At 57.0% G+C, this 27,479-nt stretch overlaps 1 protein-coding gene across 1 annotated transcript in view; it reads right to left on the reverse strand.

Annotated features, from left to right (window-relative positions):
• The window catches only part of SCUBE1 (signal peptide, CUB domain and EGF like domain containing 1), a 137,364-nt gene that overhangs the window by 16,087 nt on the left and 93,798 nt on the right, over positions 1–27,479 (reverse strand). Inside the window, exons 8-16 of the mRNA XM_011230029.3 lie at positions 25,213–25,329; positions 18,738–18,860; positions 16,174–16,290; positions 14,503–14,625; positions 5,480–5,599; positions 5,058–5,162; positions 4,061–4,174; positions 3,102–3,239; positions 1,681–1,884 (exon numbers count right to left, since the gene is read on the reverse strand). Of these exons, the coding sequence (XP_011228331.1) occupies positions 1,681–1,884; positions 3,102–3,239; positions 4,061–4,174; positions 5,058–5,162; positions 5,480–5,599; positions 14,503–14,625; positions 16,174–16,290; positions 18,738–18,860; positions 25,213–25,329 (1,161 nt within the window). The remainder of the gene's footprint in view (positions 1–1,680; positions 1,885–3,101; positions 3,240–4,060; positions 4,175–5,057; positions 5,163–5,479; positions 5,600–14,502; positions 14,626–16,173; positions 16,291–18,737; positions 18,861–25,212; positions 25,330–27,479) is intronic.

The raw sequence follows: 27,479 nt of genomic DNA on the forward strand, positions 1-27,479 counted from the left end.
TAGGGACAGCAGGAGGACCGGAGAGGCGGGGAAAGAGCAAGGGACTGTGCCACACGCAAGGAATCTGGAGAGACAGGACACTCAACGTGCAGGACAGAGATGCCGTGGGGAGTGGGGAACTGGGCCGTGTGGGCTGAATGCATCTGAGGCAGCCCACGGGGGAAGCTGGATGAAGAAATCATGGAAGTTCCTCGTACTGCCCGGCGACATTTCTGAAAGTTCGAAATGATTTCAAAATAAGCTATTAAAAATAAAAGCATGGGGCGCCTGGGTGGCTCAATCAGTGAAGCGTCTGCCTTTGGCTCAGGTCATGATCTCGGGGGTTCTGGGATCAAGCCAAGCTCCCTGCTCAGTGGGGAACCTGCTTCTCCTTCTCCCACTGCCCCTTCCCCTGCACATCCCCGTGTGCTCACTCTCTTTCTCTCAAATAAATAAATACAGTCTTTGAAAAGCATGAAAGACCGACATCACGAAGGTCCCTGCCCTCCTGCCATGCCCACGCCACTGCTTGAGCCAGAGTCCTTCCTTCCCCCACACCCCTAAATCCACCTCTTCTCCAGTGGCTCCCCAACTGATCTCTCTGGCCCAGCCTATTCTTTGTGCCCCAGATCTGTGGCTCCAACCACCCTAACCATTCAACGTCTTCACACGGATGACGCACGTACGTCTGAGCTAGTGAGTACAGACAGAACACTCCGCCTCCAACGGCCACGTCTTCCCCAGGTTCCCCAGATCAGAGAAGGGTGCACCTCTGCTGGGGGCCCTTGGGGGTGCCCTCGAAGCCTCCTTCCTCCCAGCCAGCCCTCCAGAGTGCTCTCTCAATCTGTCTGTTCCTTCCTGCCCTGCTGCCAGACCCCCACCCCGTGCAAAGCTCTATTGACTTCCGCCTGGTCTCCCCTCCCCTGTCTTTGCTCGTGGAAGAGGTTGCTCCTTTGCTTGGAACGTTCCTGTGGTTTCCAGCACCCCAGAGGAGCACCATGGCCCTCAAGGCCTGGAGGCAGCTGTCCCACCTGGCCTGTGGGTGTGCTTGCTTGCTCACTGGCTGCTTTCTTTCCCCGGTACATGTGAATCCCAGCAGAACAAGGGCTCTGTCCGTTCTCCTGCAGGAAACCACCCCGGGGTGTCTCTAGACCCATCCCCTCTCAACAGGCCAGTTCCTGGGGTTCGGGTCAAGTCCCCTGCCTCCTGGGCCTGGACCCTGGCTGGCGGCCCTGCCCCAGCTCCTGTCGTGGGCCCAGCCTCGCCTGCTTCCCGGCGGCCCATGCTGCATCCTGCTGGCCCTCGCCCTCGTGCGTCTTCGCCGTGCTCCTCCTCCGCCCTCAGCTCCCACGCTGCCTCTGCTGGGAAGCCCTCTCTAGCCACACAGACTAGTTCCTGTGCCCCTCCTGCCACTCTGCTGTGGCCATGGTGGTCTGCGCTCTTTCTGTCCCACCTGCCTCAGGATTGTGGTGAAGCTCGTGTGTGCAAATGTTTGCCCAGCAAGAGCCTTGCCCAGGGCCTGGCACCGGGGGAGTGCTCTTCAAATGACAGCCGTTAGGATGAGCACAGGAGTGCTTCTCTCTGACAGGCTTCTGCCTCGCTGTCCCCTCCCAGCGTGTCCGCTGACCCAGGCCCCCGTGGGAGGAAGGGCAGAGAAGGTTTGCCGAGTGGGCATCCCAGTGGCCACAGGCAGGGACGCACCGCATTTCCCGTCCTGTAACACCTGGCCTGTGCTGCACGCCCCCTGGCCCTCCAGGGCCTTGGCCGGCCACTGGGACATCGCGTACTCTGTGCCTGCGACCTGGACGGAGAAGTGATGCCGGCCGACGGACTTCCGCAGAGTCTTGATGGCGGCCTGCAGGCTCTGCTCGGCGCGCTTCCGCATGCAGTCCGCCTCGCAGGTGTCTGCAGGGGTGGGAGGGACGGTGACTCGCAACCCCCTCGGAGCGGCCTCTTCCCCGAGCTTCCCCTCCTCCAGGCCTCTGCCCCCCAGCACGTTCACGCAGCAGCCGGGGGCCGAGGTGCCACTGTGGCGTCCATCTGACTGAGGAAGAGACGGAGGGTCCGAGAGGTATGACCCGCTCAAGGCCACACCGCAGATTGGAGGAGAAACCAGGCCTCCGCCACGGCAACGCATCACTTCCCCAGGACACAGCTCACGGACGGGCGCTCCTCCCTGCCACTCAACACGCTCGAGGCTGCCACTGTTCCTAGGATAACGCCCAGCTCTCTGGCTTGCATCCAAGGCCCCTCGTAGTGGCGCCCCTGCCTGGCTTGCCAGCCCTCACCCCCAGCCCTCCGACACCCACTGTGAACTCCGCTTTCTAGCCACCCGGTCCTGCTCACTGCCTCCTAGCACATCCCATTCCCTCTGACCTCTGTGCCTTTGCCTATCCCATTCCCTCTGCCTGAATGCCATTCCCTGCCACCTTTCCCACTTGGTGAACTTTTGATTTTAAGTCCTGATTCAAACGGCACCTCTTCTAGGAAGACGTCCTGGATCCCTGTCTTGGGGAGACCTCTCAGCTCCGTGCCCTGTTTGCTCTCATGCCCCCACCACCCAGGGTCTCCCTTGGCACTGGGTGGTTTGTGTGAGGTCTGCCTCCCCTGGCTGGGAGAGCTGCCAGCAGGAGGACTCTGGTCTGGTCCCCTGTTTCCACAGGGCCCGGGGCTCAGCACACACAGCACATATCTGTTGACAGATCTCAACTCCTCTGTCACAACTCAACACTCATTTGCAGCCAAGAAGAAAGCACTGATACGAAACACAAGCCAGTATTATAAGCCCCTTCTGGAACCTGGGAAAGATAGGCCTTTGGCTCAATTGTTCTGGAAATTGTATAGGCATGAGCCCTTCCAGGCCCGAGCGAGGGCATGAAGGGGTGGAGAGAGGCCGTGCAGCCGTCACATTGGGCCCCTGAGCCCTGTTCCTCTCATTGCCCTGGGTCTCCTCTTCCAGCCTGGGCTACCTGGCGCCTACCCTCCCCAGCTCCCCCACTGCCTGGCTGGCCTCTACGTCCAGTAGCCACAGTGCAGGTGCTCGCCCAGCGTCACGTCTGGCACACCCCTGCCAGCCCTCCCAGGCCCCTGTCCTCCCTGAGGCCTTCAGCAGCCTCACGCACCTGACGCCTCTTCCATCTTTGTCTCCACCTCGAACTCTGCTGTGATGTGGGTCACCTCCTTGGATGGGGACTTTTTGCCACGGCGCCTCTTCTTGGAGGAGTCACATTTCAGGGTCACAAAGGTCAGATGGCAGTTTTCTGGACAAAGAAGGGACTGCTATGGCAAAGGTGGCACAAGGCAGGAAGCAGTGTCCTGCGGAGCCCTGTGCACAGGTTACCAACAGCAAGGCTCCTGCTTTGCCTAATAGTCTATGGGGCAGAAGGGGAAACTGAGGCTGGACACCAGGCTGGCTCGAGGTCTCAGGAGGGGCTAGTGGCTGAGCCAGGCCCTGCACCAGTCCTCTGAGTCCATCACACTGCTGCATACGGAGGCATTCGCACATACTTCCTTAGTGACGCTGTACAGCTCGGCTCTGTGGGGCTCGGCCCAGGTTAGGTCGGCTTGAGGGCTGTGCTCTGTTAGCTTTGGGGAGGAATCCTAAGGTGTTCAGGAATCTTTGTGGAAACAGAGCTGGGATGCTCTTCTCCTGGGCCCTTCTCACCAAGCTTTCCCCCTGCTACCATCCAGCCTGGAAAGCCCTTCTTGCCCCCCTGCTTCAAGAATGAGCCACTAAGTGAGCCCTGGGAGGCCTTCTGGACATAGGCTGCACCCATAGCACCTGCCCTAGAGGAGTTCATCTAGCCCCGGGTGAGGCAGGAACGATGGGCCCCAGGGATGCTGGGGGACCCAGATTTTCCACTCAAATGCAGGCCTTCTTCCCAAGGGACACCACCACCCATCTATAGTGCTCCAGGCCTGGCTCCTGGGGCTCCGGGACCATGACGGTGAGGACAAAAGAGGGTTGGAGCTGGGTTCCACCACTGGAAACCCAGCCCTGCTGGACCCTGGGCTCCCAGATCTCAGGCGCGGGGACCCCCACCGCCCTTTGTGTGGGTTGGCACCATGGCAGCCCACTCACCCAGCAGCAGCTGCCTCAGGGTCTCCTTTGCTGGCTCCCGGCCGTGGGGCCGGAGGTGGCACTTGGCATCTCGGATCTTGAAGCGGGCCTTCTGCCTGATGGGGGCAGGCACACCTGGGGAAAGCCCAAATCCCCCCACGTGGCGGCCTCTCCTGTGGGCAGGGAGGCTGTGGGGCCGGGGGGCCACAGAGGGAGTGCCTGAGTGTTAGGGGGCGGCCAGTGGGACAAATCCACTGGGGGCTGGGGGAGACTCTGCTGCCTCATTCCTCTCCCTGCATAGCCTGAAAAAGGTGGGAGCATGGATGGTGGGGCCATGCTCAAGCCGGGGGTACCCGGCCAGGAGTCTTCTGTGGAGGAGGAAAGGCAGGCCTCCCACCTCTTCCCCACCGCCCAGGCCAGTTCACGTGGCTCATGCTGTTAGGAAAGGCGACAGAACAGAAGAGAGAGGGAAGCAAGGAAGGGAAGGGGCTTTGAAATAAGACAGATGCCCTGAACTGCTGATTCCTTCCAAGAGCAAATCCCAGCGGCTTGGCTGAAGACCGACAATTGCAGACACTCAGCATCACACCCTGTATGCGTTAAATGCACACAGATGCCCCCGGCATTGAACTCAACTTCCTGACTAGTAAAGGAGGCTGAAGACACGCCCGTGGGCAGGGGAGCTGGCTGCGCCCTGCTGACTGTGACTGGCTGGTAGGTCCCGAAGGGCGTGGGAGTGTGCTGTGCCCCCAGGACTTCTGGGGCCTCGTGGTCACAGTAGAGGTGACTCACTTCACTGGAACGGAGTCTGAGACCCGTGGAGTCCTGGCAGCCCTGGAGTGTGGCCCAGAGGACCCGGTCCTGCTCTCAGCTCGCCAGCACCCTGGGCCATGCTGGGCCGGCCCCAAGCCAGGAAGCTCTTCCCTAGGCAGTGTCCCTCCCTCTCGTCCGAGTCTGGGGGTGGACGCGACATTCAGGGGTCCCCAGGCGCGTGCAGCACGGACAGGCCGGGGGCTACCTGCGCAGCTGGGCCCAGTGCTGGAGCCGGTGCCGTTGCGTTTCGGTGGCATCTTGCCCTGGAGACCTGGGACGCCGCAGCTCAGGCTGTAGCTGTTGTCCGAGTCTGCAGAGAGGCCAGGGGTGAGATGGACTCGGCTGCCCCCCCCACTCCAGTGGAGCCCCCTGATCCTGGAGGCCTCAGAGGGCTCGCTGTGGGTAAGCAGCTGGGAGAGAGCGAGCCCACTGCGCTTGTGGAGACGGACGCTGCGGCCCACAGGGAACCAGACAGCGGGCCAGGATCACTTGGTGATCAGGGCCAGGGGGGCACATTCCTAGGTCGGGCTCTTTCCTGGATAATGGCAGGGAGCAGGGGCTAGACTCCAGGGAAGGAAGCCCCCCACCCCACTCCCTCATCCCTTACCAGGGATGGCCTCAGGTTACCTGGCACGAAGAGTGAGTGGGCTGGGCAGGAAAGGGAGCAGCTCTCCACACCGCCCACCTTGCTGCAGGACAGCTGGGCCCAGGGGGAGGCCTTGGCCCGAGAAAGGCACTTGCCCGTCTCTGAGGAGGGGAAGACATAAGAGAGGGCTGGAGGGGACCAGGGTGGAGGCTTCTGGGGGCCCTGCCCCCGAGCGTGGACCACTGGGGACTCCTGTCACATCCCCATCCCGAGACCAGACCCTGGTGGAACGGGGCTGGAAGATGGCGGGGTCCACATGCACTTGGATGTGTGGGGATGCTGGGCCCAGACAGCTGGCCTGTCCCCTCCTCTCTCTGACCAGTCCAGGCTGTCTGTGAGAAGGTTTGTGCCACAGGGCCAGACTAGAGGGCAGGGCTGGATTCTCCAGAGCAGGTGTCCATGGCCCTCTGTGTAAGGGAGCATGTGGAAGTGACATGGGCCTCTTGGCAGTGATTGACCTCTAAGCGTGAGAGGGTCACAGGGAGCCCGTCTCTGGGGCAGCCACTGGACACATCCATTAGGTGTCCGGAGATGTCCCAAACTAAGCTCTTCAGAGTTCTGCAGGTGTCTTTTATTTACTTATTTATAAAAATATTTTATTTGTCAGAGAGAGAGAGAGAGAGCGCACGCACGCGAGCGTGTGAGCACATAAGCACAGAGAGCATCAGGCAGAGGGAGAAGCAGACTTCTCAACGAGCAGGGATCCTGATGTGGGGCTCGATCCCAGAACCCTGGGATCATGACCTGAGTGGAAGGCAGACACTTAACCGACTGAGCCACCCAGGTGTCCCTCTCAGGTGTTTTTTAATCTTTTGGGGACAGACATGTCTATAGCCATGGTCAACCCAGAACTGGTTTTATCCCCGTCTGGCTGCTCAGTGACAACTGGCTGACATGGGCACACCCCCGGAAGCACCCCTCGGAGGCTGTCGTCAATGGTCGGGTCGCTCGGGCGAGCACACTGAAGTAGGGACTCAGCCGGAAAAATAAACTGAAGTGGGAAATCGCCAGTGTGGGTGATCTTCAACATGTGGCTGGACATTTTCAAGGAGTCTTAGAAAGTAAATAATCTAGAAATAAAAGCAAACTCACGGCCCTCCAGATAAAACAGCTGGCCCCCAAGTAAATACAAGACTGAAAGTCCTCTGTTCCCAATGAATCAGGAATCTTCAAGGAAAGCCACCTACAGATAACGCAAGACAGAAGGGCGCCAGAAGGAACCAATGTTCTCGCTGCTTGAGAAGCAGAAGGACAACCATCTACAAACATCCAAGGGAGACCTAAGCCCCTAACACTTCCCTGGACTTTCTCCAAAAAAGGGAATCACCAGTGATTACTGGCGGACAACAGCTCTGCTTTCTGGTACCAGTGGGGACCACTCATTGGGAAAGGCAGATCATTCCAGCCCTGAGCATGGGCGCTCTCTGGGTGCTCTCGCTGGGACCCCGAGGACACAAAACGCTGACAGCTCCTTCCCCAGACCCTTTCTTAGGGTTGTGTTTGCCTCAAGCAGCTTCGAGGAATGCGGGGGCATCTCTTCCTAGAGAAGGAGCCGCCCGGTCTGTTCACTATAGAAGTGGTGAGTTTCCCAGGCTGGGTGTCCCTCGGCCGTGAAGCAAATTCTCTACCTGCACGGCATCGAGGGGGCAGATGGGACTTGGGGGTGGGGCAGGGGAACCCACACAAATGTGCTTCTCATGCTGGCTGCTGTGCTGAGTACTGAAGCCCTTTGTCTCTGGGGACGCCCGGGGCGCCCAGGAAACAGCAGCAGGTGAGCTCACAGGCTGCATGTAGGCAACATCTCTGACCCCACCATATACACCCATTGATCCCACCACCACAGAACGCCAAAGCCCAGAGGAAAGTGTGAAGTCACCTAACAAGCGAGAGGAAAGGCAAACTGACTGGTGATAAGAAAAAAAAAAAAAAAAGAAAGAAAAAAAAAGGAAAGAAAAAAAAAGTTCGTTTGCCTTAAAGTAAGAATGCCTGGTTGTGGGAGAATATGAATGAAGATAGTAGGAGGCAGCTCTGAACATGGACAGGAAGTTGCAGAAGGCTGGGGGGGCCTTGCCCTTGGTCTACTAAAACCACTGAGGCAGTGGGCACTCTAACAAGCCTCGGTCCTTTCCCAGTTCCACGCTGTAACCGCTCCTTGGGAACCGTTACGGGAAGACAACCCTCCCTTCTGTGGGTCAAAGCCCCTACCCATGTCCTGGGGCAGGACCTCCTCTGCAAATGGGACTGCCAGCTAAAATATGCCTCCAAATAAACACACCTAAAATATACCTGTGAGGTTATTTTTAGAGGTCCCAGAAAATTCTCCTACACATGATTCAAATTATAGCTGACAGGAGCCTTAATATACATATTATGTATGATACAAAAACAGGATCCCTGGAGCAAAGCTTCCACAGCATCAGCAGAACAAATGGAACAGAGCCCAGGAAGAGTTCAGACTGCCATACTTTTTTTTTTTTTTTTTTTGTGGTACGAACACACAAAAGTTAGGCCATGCTCTCAGGATACAAGCTCAACAACATGGCAAATACCCATGACCAAGGTTCATCCTCCCTGCCTCAGGACAATGCCTTGGCTAAAGTAGGTGGAGTATCTTCAGATCTTGTCCTAGAATTACCTTTAATCGGAGGGTACCACATGCAGGATGATCCCCACTGAGAACTGAAAACACCCAGGATTTTCTCCGCTCGTCATTAAACTAATTATGGTATCTGGTTCCTTTGTCCTTCTCATATTACCACTGAGCAACTCCTACCCCTTCCTTTTTTTTTTTTTTTAAACCACAGATGAGGGGCTTTTTTTTTTTTTTTAAAGATTTTATTTATTTATTTGACACAGAGAGAGAGACAGCCAGCGAGAGAGGGAACACAAGCAGGGGGAGTGGGAGAGGAACAAGCAGGCTCCCCGTGGAGCAAGGAGCCTGATGTGGGCTTGATCCCAGCACCCTGGGATCACACCCTGAGCCGAAGGCAGATGCGTAATGACTGAGCCACCCAGCGCCCCTGCTCCTACCTGTTCCTGAGGGAGAAACTCATCTCTCTGTGTCTGTACTTGAGACATGCTCATATCCAAAACACATCTTTTGGACATCCCATACCAATCCTGAATCAATATTGTCGGTTGATGGCATGTATCTTAAAAATGAAGAGACTTAAAAATTCATATGGAAACTCAAGGCAAATTCAAGAATAGCCAGATCAATCCTGGACACAAAAAACTGAGTTGGAAGATCCTCACATGATTTAAAAACTTACTATAAACCTACATTAATCAAGACAGTGGGATATGGGCATCGGGACAAATGGATCAACGGAAAAGACAGCCCAGAAATAAATCCACACACTTATAGCCAAATGATTTTAAGAGAAAGGCAAGATAATTCAATGGGGAAAAAGAATGGTCAACAAATGGCACGGTGACAACTGGATATCCCCACTCAAAAGAATGAAGGTGGACCCCTGTCTCACACCATATACGAATTAATTCACAACGGATCGAAGACCTAAGTATAACAGCTAAAACTATACAACTCTTAGAAGAAAATAGCTGTAAATCTTTGGGACCCTGGGTTAGGCAGTGGTTTCTTAAAAATGCCACCCAAACCACAAGCAGCCGAAGGAAAAAAATAGATAAACTGGACCTTATGCTTCAAAAAACACCATCAAGAAAATGAAAAGACAGGGGCGCCTGGGTGGCACAGCGGTTAAGCGTCTGCTTTCAGCTCAGGGCGTGATCCCGGCGTTATGGGATCGAGCCCCACATCAGGCTCCTCTGCTATGAGCCTGCTTCTTCCTCTCCCACTCCCCCTGCTTGTGTTCCCTCTCTCACTGGCTGTCTCTATCTCTGTCAAATAAATAAATAAAATCTTTAAAAAAAAAAAAAGAAAATGAAAAGACAGTACACAGAATGGGGAAAATCCCTTGCAAATCATATATCTGGTAAGAAACTTGTATCTAGAGTATATGAAGAACTCTTATAACTGAATAATAAAGACAGATAACACAATTTTAAACACGGGCAAAGGATCTGAATAGACATTTCTTTCAAGAACATCTACAAATACTTAGTAAGCACATGGAAAGGTACTCAACACCATTGGCTGTCAGGGAAATATGAAATCAAAACCACAATGAGAAACTATTTCATACCCTGCAAGGATGCCTATAATCGAAAAGTCAGGAAACGGCAAAGGTGGCTGAAGATGTGGAGAAATTGGAACCTCACACACTGCTGGTGGGACGTCAAATGGCATAGCCTCTTTGGAAAACCGGTTGGCAGTTCCTCAAAAGTTAAACCCAGGGTTAGGGCATGACCCAGCAATTCCACCCCTGGGCATACATCCGAGGAAATGGAAAACATATGTCGACACAGACACCTTTTAGGACAGTTCACAGCAGCGTTCTTCATGACATGCCCCAAACTAGAAACAACCCACATGTCCATCAACCGATGAGTGGATAAACAAGATGTGGGCCAAGCAGACAGTGGGATATGATATGGCCATCAGGAGGAATGAAGCAGTGACACGCACTATGACATGGGTGACCTTGAAAATATGATGCTAAATGGAATAACAAGCCCCATGTTGTACGATTCCACTTATGCCGAGTGTCCAGAATTGGCAAATTCATGGAGACTAAAGTAGATGATGGTTGCGTAGGGCTGGGGGGTTGAGGGAAAATGAGAAGCGACTGCTGTGGGCATAGGGTTTCTTTCTAGAGTAATGAAAATGCTCTAAAATTCATTGTGGTCTCACAATTCTGTGATTATACAAAACACCACTGAACTGCACACTAAATGGAGACTTGTGTGGCATGTGAATTATATCTCAATGAAGCTGTTAATAAAAACAAAAATCAAAAGGAGGAGAGACAATATTAGGCTGGATTTTCAAGAACTATCCAGGCTGGAATCAAGCCCTAAGGGACTCAGGCTGGCTCTAGTGGCCAAACCTGTGGCCCTCTCTAGGGCATGTTCTGTTGTTAAAGATCAAAGATCGCTCTGTTTACCAATGGCTGTAGCGTTCCACTTAACGATGCTCTGGAAACAGAGAGGTTTACTGCCCACAACTAAGACACACAGGCCCACGGTACAAGGGATGGAAGTCAGAGGCAATGTTTCCTGGATCATCACGCTAAACGGGCTGCTCTGACCGGGATCCCTAGGCAAGGACGTCCGACAGCACAGAAAGACGGGTCCGTGCAAGAGGTGGGGATTCTGCTGCAGACACACTATGTTTGCCTTCCTACTCTGAGAAGGAGCCAAGGGGAACAACTGCGTTGCAAGTCCCCTGAGGATGGTAGCCCAGTGAGGCCAGGATGGTCCCCTGGACCCACCAGACCACCTCACATGGACGAGTGCTAATGTTTCCTCTAAGAAAACTCATCCCAGTAGGGACAGACCGGCTGTGGGGTCAGACGACGGGGTGAGAGACTCTCCCAGGCCAGCGGAGGAGATGAGCGGTTCAAGGCTCACCTGTAGTCAGCAGAATCCTGGGTAAAGTGTAAAGACCACAACAAACCCTAAGGGACCCCTTGGGCATCTCCAAATGGATTTTACAGGTTATAAATGTGCACTCATAAGCATATTTACTTTCTGGATGAATCAAAGCAGTCGTTTGTTGGGAAAAACACACCACTCGTAGGAGCTAAAATATTCCTAGATCCTGAGTTCCTTATCTGGGATAGTCCAACTTACTCATTTAGTAATATGCAGACACCTATTACTGTGAGGGTTATTCATAAACCATTCAGAGGTTTCACTGTCTTTTTACCCCATATCTTTTGGGAATACAGAAGTGGATTTTTTAGAACTTACTACGAAGTCACAACTTATAGATCTTGAATTGGGGTTCTCGAGAGAACCCCCAGAAGCGGACAGAACACACAAACCAGCTATTTCCCAAGATTCTCAGGACAGGCAGAAGATGATACACAGGGACAGCTCTCACCTAAGGCCACTGGAATAAATTCTCCTTGACGTTTGCAACCACTGTCTTCCACGCGCTCCTTTGCAGAACTTTGTTCTTGGTTCTTTGGGTCACGCTCTCCCACCTTACACGTTTAGGGTTATACACCGCAGATCTGCCCTATTATGCTTCCCCCACCCGTAATAACTGGCCTGGATCTAGGCCTTGCTAGTGATAGCCACCATCCTGATTCTCTAAATCCATCCTCCCAAGCTACTGCCAGGGAAATTGGTATTGAAAGTTGGCACGAAGCATGTTACACAGACCTTATGAATTACGGCATTCTCTGTGGACAGTACATAGAAGAGAAGGAGAATGCCCACGCGCTGGGAAAGGTGGATTCAGCTATCTGGCAACGTGGCTGACTGGTTCTCACCACACCACCCCAGACAATATCCCTACAGCTCTGCTGAGGAGGATGCCATCTGTTACATGGGATCTTGCTCATCAATGCCCCCCAGGACCACAGCTGACAGTTCTGGGGGGCTATTAGGCTGTTCCAAGTGCATGGCTCCCCCCACCCCTCAGTTAACGATGCCTTCTTGCAAACCATCTGAGGACAGAATTCCCTTCCGAGAGACACAAACGACACCTGCTGAAGCAAACCGTGGAGGCTATCGGTTCCATCCGCAGGAATCGGGCAGCTCCAAGGGATCATCAAAAATGTGGCCCTTGCCTTGGGTGCTGTAGTGAATGAGACAGCCTATGGTGTGCTGTGGGGGGCATGATGAACCAAGCTGAATTCCTAGGGCAAGCGCTCAGGGTAACAGTGAGACCTTGGATTTTCTTTTGACCAGTCAGGGGGGTCGTCACTGCCAGCCCTCTTTGGACCTGGATTCACAGCACGGGTGAGGTGGGATGGTCCATGTCGAGGGTACAGGGGAAAGCAACCTGCTCATGACGGCAGACTCAGGGAGTTGGTGGAACCAGTTTTCTTGGTCAGCCCTGGGAACTCTCGGGTCATGGGTCTAGAGGGCCTTCCAGAACCTTCTAAGAACACTTTCAGTTATGCTTGTTTGTCTCAGTTTTCCCACGTCTAGTGTCCAGAATGCTAACTGCTTCTACATAGTCACCACGGTCCTAGCAAATGACTTAGGAGAAATGGGATAAAATCACACTGACTGACAGTGACCAGACAATCAGACCTCCGCCAATGACTCTTGGTGCAGGGTCGGTGGCCGCGTGAGGACCCAGACAAGCCCCAGTGGCCGCTCCTGAAGCTCTGACTGAGGGCCCCTTCCCCATACACTTAGAGAAAGCCTGCTGGCCCGACAGCTTTGGTAACAAGTCAACACCAGACCTAGCACGACCCTCATCGATCAGCAGACATGCCTCCGAAAGCCAATCCATCCAGGCTTGGAAAGTCAGCCAACGGGTGGCAAATTCACTCAGTGATCAGGCTTCTAAGGCTGGAGTCGACCCATTCACCCTTAGTACCCAGCACGGGCCATGTTCCTGGGACGCACACCACGTAACGCTGCCTCTCTAGCTCCCAGACAGGCTCCTCCCTGCAGCTCTGGACGGGAGCAGTGGTTGGCTTTGCTCACCAGGACGGCCCGAGCAGCACAGCAATCCTTACCGAAGTACAGTCAGCTTTTTGCTAGCGGATGTAAGTGTTGGTATCCATTCGTCAATACTTTCACTCATTCATTCAGCAAGTATGTACTGAGTGCCTACACCTGCCAGGCTCTGTCCGAGGTGCTGGGGATCCAGCAGTGAACAAGACAGGCAGAGGTCTGTGCTCTGCTGTGTAGAGCATACAGATACTATGTCTAGTGGCGGGAAGTACAGTGGGAGAAAAGAAAATGAGGAGGCAGGGGTGGTGGGAGGGGTGCAGGGAAGGCCTCCCAGAGCAGACAGCAACAGGGGTGAGGAGCCCTCCAGGCCAAGAGGGGAGCACCGGCACGGCCATGTCAGTTGGGGGTGGGCAGCAGCCTCGAGGTCACTGAGGCTGGCACAGGTCAGGTGAGGGTGAGGAACGAAGGCCATTAGGCCAAGGTCCAGGAGCCTTTGGGCCCTTCTAAGAACTCTGGCTTTGCTTCCACATGAAGAGAAATAGTGGGGGGCTCTGAGCAGAGGGGGACATGTTCTGAGTCAGATTCAAAAGGCTAGCTCTGGGGGCGCCTGGGTGGCTCAGTCGGTTAAATTTCTGACTCTTGGTCTCAGCTCAGGTCTCGATCTCAGGGTCATGAGTTCAAGCCCTGTGTTGGGCTCCATACTGGGCATGGAGAAAAAAAAAAGTTTAAAAGAGAAAATAAAAAGCTGGCTCTGGCTGCCCTGGGGATGTTTGGCATGGCAAGGCCAGGATCTAAGAGCCGTTTCAAGGCCATGGCCCCAGCATCCACAGCAGGCCTGGCATGTAGTGGGTGACCATGTGTTTGCAGAACTAATGAACATGGGGAACCGCCCAGAACTTAGCATAGAGCTGCCCCAAGTCTCGGGAGCCCGCCAGCAGGGGATGCAGGAACACTGCGCTCTCTGGGAGCCCTGCTGCTCTTCCTATCCTGCACCTTGTGGCGCTGCTGGCCTGGGCAGGTGTCGGGGCTGCCCTCCAGACTCTGACGCTGCTGCAGCCTGAGTAGCCACCCCCTTTCCTCCCCAGCTTCCTGGTCAGGACCAGAGGAAGACGGGGGAGCAGAGACTGCTGTGCCCTCCGAGCTCCCAGCTTCTCCGGAGACAACAGCTCTGGCTGCACACACTAAACCCCAGATCTTCGCCTCTGTGACCCCCTCTCCCTGCAGGTCCCATTCTGTGTTTCTGGCTGGCACCCAATGTGCTCTCCCACCTATGTCCCCTCTACCTCCAAGCCCACCTTCCCATCAGCCCTATTCCAGCAGCAGAGATTCTCTGCTGAGAACCCCCCTCCCAGGTGAGGTAGGCCCTGTGTTGCTCACTCCAAGCTCATCCCACCCTGAGAGGTCACTGCCCTTCCCATCCAGGCACCTGGTGGAAGGAGGGAAGCCAGCATCCAGGCCCTTCTTCAGCGGTCCCAGCAGCGGCCCACCCCAGGGCACTCACCCACACAGTCCTTCCGGTTCCAGTGGAGCCGCCTCCCTGGGGGGCAGACGCATTCGTAGCTGCCCTTGGTGTTGACGCACCCCTGGTCACAGCTCCCATTGTTCATGCTGCACTCGTCCACATCTGGAAGCACAGGTGGGAAGTAGGCCATCAGGGCAGGATGCTGGCTGGCAGGGCAGGGCCACCCAGGACAAGCGGGCCGAGATTCCCCTGACCCTGCCGGCAGCTGGCCACTCATCAGACGCAGACCCGCTGCACGCGTCACACACAGGAGTGCACATACATGAGGCTGATGGACACAGACACCAACCCCTCCCCCTCCCCCAGGAACCCCATCGGTTTGCTGGACTCCAGCAGCTGCGCCCGGACTGGGGGGAGGGCAGAGCATGGCACAAAATTCAAGTACCAAGCAGGTCTCGTGAGGCAGGGGTCGTGATGTCTCTCTCGCTGGGGCTTTAGACAGGCTGTTTCCCTCTGTGCAATGGGCCCCAGGGTGAAAGAAGCCACCTCCAAGGCCCTTCCTGCCCTGGCCCCCAAGAAACCAGAGCACCCGCTGGAGATGGGGAGAGGGGCTGGGCCACACTCATGCTGGGGTGCCTGGCTCTGAGCATCTGGGTGGCCTGCAGTCAGGGAGCGGCAGGCCCAGGGGAGCCAGTGCCCAGGTTTTTGGGAGTCCCTCCAGAAGAATCTGTAGCCCACCCCAGGAGCCCCTTCCCCCCAACACCAGCTGTGCCTGATCACTTCACACCCGACCCCATGTGACCTGCACAGCTGCCCAGCAGAGGGAGTGCCGTCACAGGAAATGAGGAGACCCCAGGACCTCGGGGCCATTCTCGGCTCCCCCACCTCTAGCTGCCATGCTTGCACATCTCCAAGTCCCATCATCTGTAGCTAAACACTTCTAGAACCTTCCCCTTCTTGGCACATTTCAACCCTGCCCAAGCTCAGTAGCTCTGGCTCCCGTGCCTGGAGCTGTCTCCCTACTGGTGCCCTGGGTTCCACTCTCCTAAACACATGGCAGCTAGAGTGATCTCATTACCTGAACATGCCCACATCACACCCCTACTTAAACCCTCCAGTAGTCTCTCATTGCACTAGTAAGAAAACCCAAGTCACCGGCACATCTCACAAAGCCCTGCTTCCTAGCTGCATCAAGCACCACATTCTTCCTTCCCTCACAGGGTTCCACCACTGCTTCTGGGTCCCCCTATTGGCTACCTCAGTGCCTTTGCATATGCTGATCGTGCTGGCATGCTCCTCATTTAGGAACGCCCTCCCCCCCCCCCCCCCCCCCCCCCGCCCCCAGTCTCCATACGCTGCCCTTCTCTGTTGTCACCCTCTCCCACTGGGACGAATCATCTGCGGGATTCTCTGTGTAGTGGCCATCCCCCGCTCTGGACTGAAGTTCCCTTATAGCTGCCATTTCCGGGGCCTATGCCCACAACCTGGCCCAAGGCCTGCCACCTAGCCGATACTTGCTGCTCCCCACCCCCATCTTCCCACCCTGCTCTTGGCTGAGCCCCTCTGCACACCAGAACCTGGCCTTGCTTAGGTCCCTTCCAGGCCCTCTGGAGTCAAGGTAGGGGTCAGGGTGTGGGGTGCAGCCTAGGTGGCCGTGTGGCCAGGCGCGTGCCTCAAGGGGGAGGTGGCCCTGGCGGGCGGGCTGCAGACCTCCGCAGTGGGTTGTCCCATAGAGTGTGTAGCCACGGTGACACAGGCACTGGAAGCTGCCCGGGGAGTTGATGCAGATGTGGTCGCAGGTCCGCTCGAAGGAGCACTCGTCGATGTCTGTGTGGCCACAGGGAGACAAAGTGCGGGGAGGAGTTTCAGGGCCCGGTGGGTGGGCATGGCCTGTCACTCACTCAGTCGCTGAACTCACATCTGCGCACAGACAGTCCCTGGGCCCTGACGCTTAGTGCACAGCCAACCCACAGTGAATGCTGGCCTTCCGGTCACGGCCCAATTTCCCAGTTTGTCTCCATTAACCTTACATTTCTGGCTTAGAAGCCATTTCCCATCTTTTCTGGAGGTGGGCAAGGTGGAAGTACTGCGGATACAAGGTATTACTATGACTCTCTGCCATTTTAATACCTCACATTCAACTGTGATCAGGATGAGTATTTAATCCGCATCTGCAGGAGATTGATAGGGGCTTGCCTGAGGAAACAAATGAACTGGGACACGAAGCCAGGCCTTTTGGATGCCGACCACAGTGTGTTTTCTGATCGCTACAAGAAGTCTCTTGAGAAAACAAGGAAAACAGCCTGAAGAGAAACGGGTATGGGGGGAATGTGTACCCAAAAGGGATAACATGATAGCCTTGACAGTATGTGAAATTTGATTCTGAGCTTCCCGGCAGCTGGGGTAAAAAACGAAAAAGGGTCACAGGCTGCTTGTTATCGGAAAGGAGGAAATGAACCACATGCTCATAGGAGACAGGTCTGTCCTGGCCATAAATTCTGAGGAAAATGGCTCTCATGGGACAGCTGATGGGGACTCCTGAGGGCAAAACAGCCACTGACCCACCTTTTCATGGGCACTGTAGTTGGAGGTCATTCTTTTTTTTTTTTTTTAAGTTTTTTTTTTTAAGTTTTTTTTTTTAATTTTTTATTTATTCGACAGAGATAGAGACAGCCAGCGAGAGAGGGAACACAGGCAGGAGGAGTGGGAGAGGAAGAAGCAGGCTCATAGCATAGGAGCCTGATGTGGGGCTCGATCCCACAACGCCGGGATCACGCCCTGAGCTGAAGGCAGACTCCCAACCACTGTGCCACCCAGGAGCCCCTGGAGGTCGTTCTTTGAATATATATTAGCTCATGTGACTACACACGTTGATGATATGCATGTGTTTCTAATAATTCTAGCACAAGGAAGGAATCACACTGTGGGTGCTCAAAGGAGGATGTGATCCCTCCCAGCGGGGGAATCTGGGAAGATCCCTTGGAACTTGTGGCACCTGGACTAGACCTTGAAGGATGGGACTAGCTTGGAAGGAAGGAATGGAAGTGAGGGAAGGGCGCTCTGAGCAAAGGCCGGGAGGGGGCAGCACAGAGCCTCCAGGGGACTGTGTGGAGCTCAGGGGGTTGGGGAGGTGTCTGAGGTCCCCATCCCAAAGGCCTGAGTGTCAGACAAAGGAAACCAGAGCCTGGCATGGTGCTGGAGTGGGGCTGGGACATGGCCAGAACCCCGGGGGCCTCAGAGAGACGAGCCTGGTAGAGGTGGAGGGTGGAGAAGATGGGCTGGAGCCCAGAAGCAGACAAGTCATGGCCTCCTCAGTGACGGCCCACCTGTCTCACGAGGCAGCTGGGGGTACAAAGTCAGGGGCCCTCCCTTAGCCCTCCACAGAATTTGGCAAGGCAGATGGAGAAGTCAAAGTGTAGAGGAGCCTGGACAGGTGACGTGCTCCCAGTGGGCCCTCACGTCCTAAGGGGAAGACAGAGCCAGGAGACCCATCAAGGGATGAAGAGGTTGAGCCAGGAAGGGGAGGGGACTGGCTTGGGTCATAGGATGGGCCCAGGACGGGCTGGCCCCAGACCCTCCCTTACCAACCTCCTGCTCTTGCCTTCCTCGGTGTCCTTGGGAGAACGCATCCCTTGGCCCTCAGGGCCTCATGCTGCCCCAGGGCCAGCCCTGAGCTGCACTGATAGGCCGACTCTGCCATGTACAGTCTGCCACTCCTCTGGGAAAACGCCTATTCACCAGTGTCCCCTCCCCCAGGAAGCCTTCCCTGGCCACTCTTTCCACTGCCCATCCTCTGGGCTCTCACTGCATCCCGATATCTCCTGGACTTGTGCTGGACTGTGTGATTCCTGGCTTCTGCCCAGACCTCACATTACCCTGGTGGCACCTCGCAGGCGCCCGGGAACCCTAAGGAAGGACTGCAGGGGAGCGCCTGCAATGTGCCATGCCTTCCACCAGGTGGCAGCAGCCCACTTCTGAAGCCTCCGAAGGAGGCCAGGGAGGACAGGGCGCTGGAGCTGACAAGCTCCGCCACCGACTCACTGTGGCAGCCCCCCTTACATACACATGTGCTGATGTGCCTCCAGGCCTCAGTTTCCCATCCACAAAAGGGACGGGTTGGACTGGGTGTCCTGAAGGCCTCTAGAGTCATGAAGGACAGAGAAGGGGGGAAGGGCAGGTGCATATTTGGAATGGCCAGCGGGGGCCGACACACCCTGGCCCTAGCCACCCCACTCCTAGGAGCCCGCGCAGGCCGGGGGCACACAGGGGCTCACCTTGGCACGTCCGCTCGTCGGTGAGCAGCTTGTAGCCCTTCCGGCAGCCACACTCGAAGCTGCCCACGGTGTTGCGGCAGAAGTGGTCGCAGCCCCCGTTGTTGGCCAGGCACTCGTTGATGTCTGCAGGGCACCCAGGGGGCAGGGTGAGGCAAGTGGGCTGGGCTGCCAGGTGGGGGGAGGGCCCCCCTCCCCGCGACTCGCTGTGCCCACTGCCCGCAGCCGGCCTCCAGTCCCCCTATTGAAGCAGGCGGCCAAGGGGCCTGGCTCCCAGCAGCGGGGGTTGGGAGGCTGAGTTATGCCACCTCCCTGAGTTGGCGAGCCTGGCCGGCATTCGGGGCAAAGAAGGGTGGGAAGGGATTGATGGCTACTGTGATGGGGACAGGGACGACACTTGGGGAGGCAGTGTGGCCTGGGGTGAGCTACTGGGCCCCTGGAGCCTTGGCTCCCCCGCTGTAAGACAAGGGTCAGAAGCACGCCTTGGAAGAACACCACGAGGAGTAGATGAACTGATGGTCCTGGGGTGCTGGTGCTGAGCGAGTGCTCAGTCAACAGTTCGTAGGTTTAATGCCCCTGTTTTACTCATGGGAGGCGGAGGCTTAGGAAGGTAACCGGTGCTCCTGGGCTGGCTGGCTTCCCCCTCTAATTTCACCTGTTGGTTTCAGCAGTTTCTTCACTCTGCATCTAAGAGCTGTGGCTGGACCCTGAAGGTCACCTGGCCTAACCCCATGCAACAGACGACCCCTCCCAAGCAGCCTTGCCAGTCGGCCTCTGCTTGCACATCTCTAGTGATGGGGGGCTTTCTCCCTCACAGCATGGCCCGTGGGCTCATGCATCACAAACGTCCCCTGACTCCTGTGCGTACCCTCCCGCCCCTCCTTGCCCTGCTAATCTGGGCTTTGCTCTCTGGGATCCAGGCCAGCCTGGCAGACGGTGTCGTCAGAGACCCTGTCCCTGACGTGTCTCTTCTAACTCCACAGTTCCTCTTGGGCCCTAACCCCAAGGCTCCCCATGCTGACATGACCCAGCACGTAGTAGCAGAGCTTTCAGAGTGGGGGTCTCACCCTGATTTGGAGGGGCTGAAAGGGAGTGAAGGAAACCAGAAAGGACCTCTCCGAGTTGGCCAACAGCCACATCTCAGCAGAGCTGCTGACTTGACTGTCGCCCTCGCTGAGCCCCTCCTGAGTGTGAGGGCCCAGGCGTCCTGTCTTGTGTAAGGATGCGCAAGGTCTCCCTGTCCCCTTTGTGCTGAGCCCCATGGAGGGGTCTCTGTCCCTTCCCAGCAACTCCAAATCCCGCTGGCACCTCACTTCTTTTTCCTCAAACCAAACAAGCTAGACCTGACACCTGCAGCAAAGTCCTAAAGCGGTGTTCCTACAGAATGTTCCCCAACAACAAAAACCCCAGGTGTGTGGTCCCGAGCAAGGCTGAGACACCCCCGTGGGTGGTTCTCAGAGCCTTTGGGAGGGGGGGGACCTGGCATAGCACAGGGCCACAGCAAGCCTGGCAGGGCTGGACCCCAGAGTGGCTTTCCTGGGGAGCCCCTGTGGGACCAGACTTTGAGGGGTGCATCTCTTTGCCCCTGGCTGCCCTCCCCCCACCCCAGGCACCTCTACCCCAAACACCCATTCTGTGTGCACGTTCTGGTAACTTGGGCACCAGGAAGGTGGCCAAGGAGGGGAACCTGAGGTGGTCCCCACTAAGGGAGGCCTGCGGGTCACCAGACCTGGCCCCGACTCCTGGCTGTGCCACCGCCTGGGTGACTTCACCCCTCTGAATACAGTAGGTGCTCTATGTGTGCACACCAAGATGGTCACTAAAAACAATGACTTCTCAGGTCTGGGAACTCTGCACACGTGTGTGTTCCAGGAACAAAAATGCCTAAGGGTGAGCCCAGGCCCCACAGCAGGTGGTCAGACCTTCTAGTGCTCACTATACCTACTGGGCACCACCTCATGCTGGTGACCAGGCCAAGCCCTTTCTGGTGAAGTCTTGTGTGATCTTCAAAACAACAGGGGGACCAGATCCCCCATTCAACAGAGGGGGTCACAGCTACTTGCAGCAGCCGGATCGGGGCCCAGCTCCAGCTGTTTCCAGAGACAGGACTTCTCCAGAGCACCGTGCTGGCCCCGCAGCCTCCAGAGAAAGCAGATATTATGTTCAGTTGAGGGCCCGTCCCAGGCAGAGGCTTGGGGATCTCTGTCGTCCTCTCCCCCTGGGGATTATAGGAAGACGGGGAAATTTCTAGCTAACAGCCTCTGGCAGGAGAATGGAGACCTGTCTCAGCAACGTTCCGGCCAGCTGTGTGATCCTTGGACAGGGAAAGGCACCTCTCTGAGCCTCAGGTTCCCCATCTGTGAACTGGGCTGGGGCAGGTGCCTCTCACAGACTAAATGTGCAGAGGGGGTCTGCCTCCTCAGGAATGCCTCAGGCCTTCTGGAACCCCCGATCCCATCCCCATCCCCATCTGGGGCATGACAGCGGAGGGGCTGTCATGGCAACCAGACAGGCCACGGGAGGCATGTTTGCTTGAGGCCAGGCTGGTGTGGCGGCTGCCCGGGGGTCAGAGTGGGGGAAGCACCCCCAACTCTAGCCAGGGTACAGTCACACAGCTCCTGGACCTTCATTCTGATGGGACCCCGGGGTGCAGCCTCTGCCCCCCCTCTCCCCTTCCAGCCCTTCTACGGCTCCCGTCTTTCCTCCTGTTCTCATGCTGCCCCCAACCCACCAGGCAGCCAGCAGCCCCCTACCTGTTTACAAGTCTTCTGTGGCCCCCGGTCATCCGAGGATAAAGGGCCAGCCCCTTCTTGTAGGCCCTTCCCTGGGCATCCTGGGCCTGGATGTCCTGCCCTGCTCTTTCTGCATGCTTGGCTTCTGCCTTGGCAGCCCAGACTCTGGCTGCCCCACCCCATGCAGCCCCCATATGGCCTGCCCCCGGAAACAGCTGCCTGCCTGGGAAGCCTTCCCTGACGTTCCCTCCAGAGTGGGCTGTCCCCTGTCACGGACACTGATGGGGGAGCTGGCTCCCATCTGGAGCCCCTGGGCCCAGCATGCAGCCTGCACAGAGAGACTCCCCAGGAGCATTCGCTGAGTGGATGAAGAATGAAGGAGCTGGAGTGGTTGAAAGAAGGGTTGGGTCTTGGGCCACCAAGGAGAACCTTCCAGATGCATCAGCCAGTCAGTATTCAAGCATCAGGGGGCATTGGAGGGGGGTGTGAGCTGAAGGAACACAGAGTAGGACAACTGTTCCTGCTCTCCTCTGCCCTTCCCACCAAGGGGCTCAGCCTGGCAACCCACGGGCCATGTGCAGGGCTTCCGGGTGGGAGTGGGCTGGCGTCATCCAGAGCAGCCTTGTGGGGAGGGCATGCTGCTGGGCTGGGCTGCTGGGTAGAGGGCAGGTGAGGGAGGAGAGGAAACAGGTGGTAGGTGGGAGTTCTCCCAGACTGTTTTGGAAGGTGCTGGGTGGAGGGGCCACTGTCTCTGAGGAAATCCAGGCTCCAACTCTGGAGTCGAGGCCCCAGACCTCCCTACTCTCAGAAGGGCCAGTCAGCAAGGTGCCCCCTTCCCAATATCAAGCCGGTGCAGCTCAGAACAGGGAGCCTTGAGGCTGGACCCCTGCACTGTCCATACTCTTGAAACAAAGCTTGGGACAAATCCTGACTGTACCACAGCCCCCATGTTTCAGACAGAATAACCCCCCCTTTCCCATGCCTGTCTCTACCTGCCCATGTGACCCCTGTGTGCTCAGGGCTTTCAGCTCTGGATTTTCCAGGACCTCTGTTACCTTCACCCTCCAGCCATTGGTCTCACTTCACAATGGCTTTTGGCTTCCAGAATACACTGATCCTTTGAAATCACTCCTTTGATATCCCCTTTCTGGGCCCTTTCCAGGATCAGGGCGTGCACACCCACTGAGGAACCAAAGCCTCGGGGCCCGGAATTCCCAGCTGGGCTTGTCCTGCCAAGTGCCCGCGCCCTGACCTGCACATCTCCCATTGGACCCAGGGAGCTCGGGCTGTGCACGTGAGGCTCTAAGACGCCAAACCCGGGGTCTGGAGGTTAGCCTTCATTTTCCAGTGTCCCCTGATTTGAGGACGTTACACAGTTTTTGACTAGTCCCACAATCCTTAAATTCTAACTCCGAGGACAAGGACTGCTCATCTCTACCACCGCAGCCAGCGCCTGGTTCAAGCCATGTCATCTCCAGCCTGTGTGATGACAGCAGCCGCCTCACTGCTCTTCCAGCCCCTGCCCAGAGAACCCCGTCCAAGCTGTGCTCAGGGACTGGCTCGAAACGGAAACCCGAGTCTGTGCTTTCCCTGCCCGGGAGTGTCTGGGGGGCTCGCCAAAGCTTGGAAGGATGAAGGGCCGCGTCCTCCCCAGCACACAGGCCCTGCACCATCTGGCCCGGCCTGCCCCACATCTCACACACCTGGGCACACTGGATGCCTTTGGGTCCTTGCACCCCCGGCCTCTGCACTGCAGCCACGGTGCCACTGGAAAGGCCACCCCGACAAATGCCTCTCCCCGCGCCCTCCCCGCCCCGGCACCGGGCAGGCTCTGGTCCTCGCTTTTCTCCCGGGCTACAGGTCTCCATCCAGCACCAGGCGGTCGGTAATACACGGTCATCTCAGTGATTTTAAAAACTGAAAAACTGCCTTCTGCATCAGACAGAAGGTCCCCAGGGACCAGGAAGGTCTGCTTCATTCACCTGTCTCCCCAGCCCCTGCGCATGGGAGGAGCCCCCAGATCCCATCTGGTACATGAGTGAATGAGAGGACCTCCCGCCTGCAGGGCAGAGGGAGGGAGGGCGTCCGGCCAAAGGCGAGGGGCTAGTGGCAGCCCTGGTTTAAGGGCCAGAGTGGCTCAGGAGGAGCCACAGGAAGCAGGGTGGGGGGCATGGCGGGGTGGGCCTCTGGCTGTGGGGAACTCCCCTCAGCACCTCCCCTCCCCCAGACACGAGGTGGAGGTGGGGGGCGGGGACAGGTCCCCCTCAGGCCACCGAAGGCAGGACGGGGGCAGCAGAGCCCCCCGCAAGTGCTCTGCTTGGCCATGGCTGCGGGTGCGGAGAGGTTGGCTTCTGGCGCCAGTTCCCAGCCTCACATCAGGAACTGAGCCATGCCCGTCCTGCGGTCCCGGGCCCAAGAGGGAGGCAGCGTGGCCTGATTTACCCTCCTCTGCCCCAGCTCCGAGGGCACGGGGCCAGGCCTGCTGTGTCGCTGCTGGCTGTGGCCGATGGTGGGACCGCAGGGAGCCCGCATGTGGCAGCTCCGCTCTGAGTGGGCTGAGCAGGGGCTATAGAAGGGCTTTATTTTCAAATAAGCAGGTGGAAGGACTGTTGTTTCTGTCAATAATCCCTAGTTTCTTCCCAGCAGAGCAGCGAGGAAGGAGAAGTCATCTGCTAACTATTTTTACACGCTTAAAAAAAGCCCCCTCGGACTATTTAAAACCACCGGGAGCCTCCGCTGTCCGTATCTTCACCCACTGGACTTGGGAAGTTCAAGCTCCCCTGCCCTTCCGCTCGCGGCCCTTCAGCCTGCTCCCTGGCGAGGTGGGAGGCAGGGGCCCGGCGGCTGCGGGGATATGCAGGGCCAGCCTGGAGCCGAGCGGTTGGTGCTGAGGGGCTGCACCTCCTTCCCTTACAGGGGAGGGGGCTCCGGTGGTCCCCCTCTACTCCTTGCCTAAGGGCTATAGCTGTTCAGGGCTCCTTTGAGGGGGCTGCAGGGCGGCCCCTTCAGTCTCCAGAGCCCTGCCAGCTCTCACTTCCCTGCTCCCCTCACTTTTTGTTTCCAGAGGGACCCCTAACACCCTCAAGCAGCCCCGAGGCACTCAGGAACTCTGTGGGGTGAGTCAGGGAACAAGCGGGAACAGAGCAATCTCTACCTGCTCTCACTTCCAGGGGCTGGGAGACTGGCCCGTTCCTGATTTTCCCAACCTCCTAGAGCCTCATTTCTAATTGCAGATGGAGGTCCTTCTGCCTCCCCAGTCCCCTGCGAGAGCCCCCACAATGTCACTCCTCCAGCGACAAGGACACACAGCATCCTCATTTTCCTCACGGTGGCAAGACAATCCCATCCCGGTACGAGGAGACCTGTCCTTCCCAAACGTCCCTGGGTCGTGCTGTTGCCTCAGCTCTGCCAGATGCTACCATGAAGGTGAGGATGAAGAAATGGCTACCCCGCCCCCGGCCCCCCCAATCCCCATTGCCATGATGAGTCACTGTGGGCCCAGGAGGTCCTTCAGGGAAGACACCCTTAGCCTAGCCCAGCAGCCCTTTCCTTGGGCAGCAGGACCCTATCAACGCAGCGTTCCTTTGAGCCCTGCTGGGGAGCCCTGGTGCTGACCCTCCCCCTTGTTTGGCCTCTCCAGCAGAAGTGCCAGCGACTGCGGACCCCTTGCCGTCACAGGCAGCCATGGCCACGCACCCAGCGCGAGCGTGCAGCCCCTGGCCCTGCCTGAGCGGCTCTGCGCTGACCTTTACATGTCTTCCCGTCGGGCTGCAGCGTGAATCCCACCGGACAGCTGCACCGCACACCAGTGGCCGTGTCCCTGCAGGTCCGGTCACAGCCTCCGTTGTTTACCGCACAGGTCTCTGGGGGGAGGTGGGGGGGAAAGAGACAGAGATGCTCAGTCTCCCCCGACGGAAGCCGCTGCCTTTCTCCATCCGTGGGGGGCCACCCGAGACAGGAGACCTGAATTTGAGTTCTGGCTGATCCCCTCTAGTTGTGGGCTTCCCTGAGCCTCAGGCTCCCCACCTGTAAAACGGGAGAATGGCACCATTCCTGTGGGGCTGCTGGTGAAGACCCACCGTGATGATGATGATGGATGGGTAAACGTCTACATGCTAGAGGGCTCTGCTGGTGTAAAGGTCAACGCCAAAAACAGGTCAATGCCGCAGAGATCACCCTGGCTGGTATTTAACTGCCCAGGGCCAGATTCCTAAACCCTTGTCCTGCCCAGACTTGGACTCCAAACCCAGACTCGCGGTCCCTGGGGCTCCCCGACTGGTCTTAGTGCGGACTGGCTTGTGGCCCTGGCCGTGGAGTTTCCTGGGGGGGGGGGTTCCCTGAGCCCACACACCATCCATCACCTTGATGAGGCACTCAGCTCAACATCTGTTCTCACTGAGCCATAAGCTAAAGGCGTCTGGTTTTTGTCCACTTGAAGCTGGTCCAGTGTTTTTTTCCCTTTGCAAATTCAAAGGGCCTGGAACGGCTGGGGCAGAGCCTAGGTCACCGAACCCTTCATGTGGTGAGAATGATCCTCCCCAGGCCTGGAGAAGGGGCTGGCAGAGCTGGGTCACCAGGGCGCAGGTGGCCAGCACACGGAGGAGCCTGGTCCTGGGCCTCTGAGCCTGAAAAAACCTGCTTTGATCTTGTGGGAGCTGTGCCTGAGTGGGCTTCCCTCTTCTCTTCGATGCTGGGAACTGAAGAGCCAAGGGCCCCATCTTTTATAACCTGAAACCCTTTGCCTGCCTACCTTGGCTTCCTCTGGGCACCTGGCCCTGTGGGCCTTTTCCCTGAAGGCTCCCCCTAACTGGTTTATTTTGTCTGTCCTTCTGTGGTGTCTGCATTCCCACAGGAATACACTGAATACACACCCCGGTAGCCAGGAGTCCCTGCTGCTAATTATACCAAATTCATGATGCCTTCCCTTTGAACTTCAATTTGTGTGTGCAAGTGTGTGTGTGTGGGGGGGCAGGGCAGGGAGAGGAGGAAATCTGGCCTTCCCTTGTGTGTGTGTGAGTGTGCATCTCTGTGATCCTGCGGGGTGGGGGGAAGGCATAGCAAGTGTCATGCCGAACGTCCTGAACACAGGGACTATGGGTGGCAGAGGGCCACCGGCCCTTCTTCTTGAGGCTAATGCCCTCACCATGATAGGACGAGCTGTAACTACTACTGAACGGCGAGTCTCCCTGCCCGACTCTTCCTGGCCTGTGTCTCCACGAATCTCGGGCCTCCAGCTGGGGGTGGGCTGTCTGTGCCTTCCTGCCTGTGTGTGTGCTGGCCCAGTGGTGGGGAGGCCTCTCGCCTGCTCGTGTCCCCATGCCCAGCTCAAGGACCATCTCCACAAGGAGCCTCCCAAGTTCCAGGCGTGGAAAGAAGGCCACCTCCCTTCCCTGCACTAGGCTGGCCTTTGTTAGAGGGGGCCGTGCTCTGACTGGTGTATGGCCCACTCAGGCCCTCTTGTCTCCCCACCTGTCTGTTTATTGGGGGCAGTGGAGGTGGGCAGGCCAGGGTGTGAGCTTTGGCCCTGTCACTCACTGAATGACCCAGGCAGGCTACCCCTCGGGTTGGACCTTAGCACCCACACCCGGCAGGTGAGGACGACCAACCTTCCCTCCCGGGCCTGAGGTGAGGATCAAAAGAACTCCCCACTTGAACTGCTTAGTCTGGGTCCTGGCATATAGTAGTTGCTTCACAAATGGTAGTTTCCCCTTCTGGGTTCTAACCAGAGGGGAAATCCCACCTCCCAGCCCCAAATCAAAGAGCCAACGCAGGCCCCAGGTGCCTTTTCAGCCTTTCATGTGGGAGAGCCCCTCTCTGGAGAGGGGCCAGAGGGCCTGCCTGCTCTCCAGGTGCAGGTAATTAAGGCTCAGGACCTGGAGAACTGGGGCTGAGGCACAGTCGTGACCTCACTTGGTGACAGTGATGGCGAGTGGGCCTCTCTGTGGTAGTGGAGGTGGGGTGCGGCGTGGGGGCTGTGTCCCTGAGAAATGGACCTGGCCAAACGGGCTCCTGT

The sequence above is a fragment of the Ailuropoda melanoleuca genome, chromosome 15 (assembly GCF_002007445.2).
Source record: "Ailuropoda melanoleuca isolate Jingjing chromosome 15, ASM200744v2, whole genome shotgun sequence".
Lineage (NCBI taxonomy): Eukaryota > Metazoa > Chordata > Mammalia > Carnivora > Ursidae > Ailuropoda > Ailuropoda melanoleuca.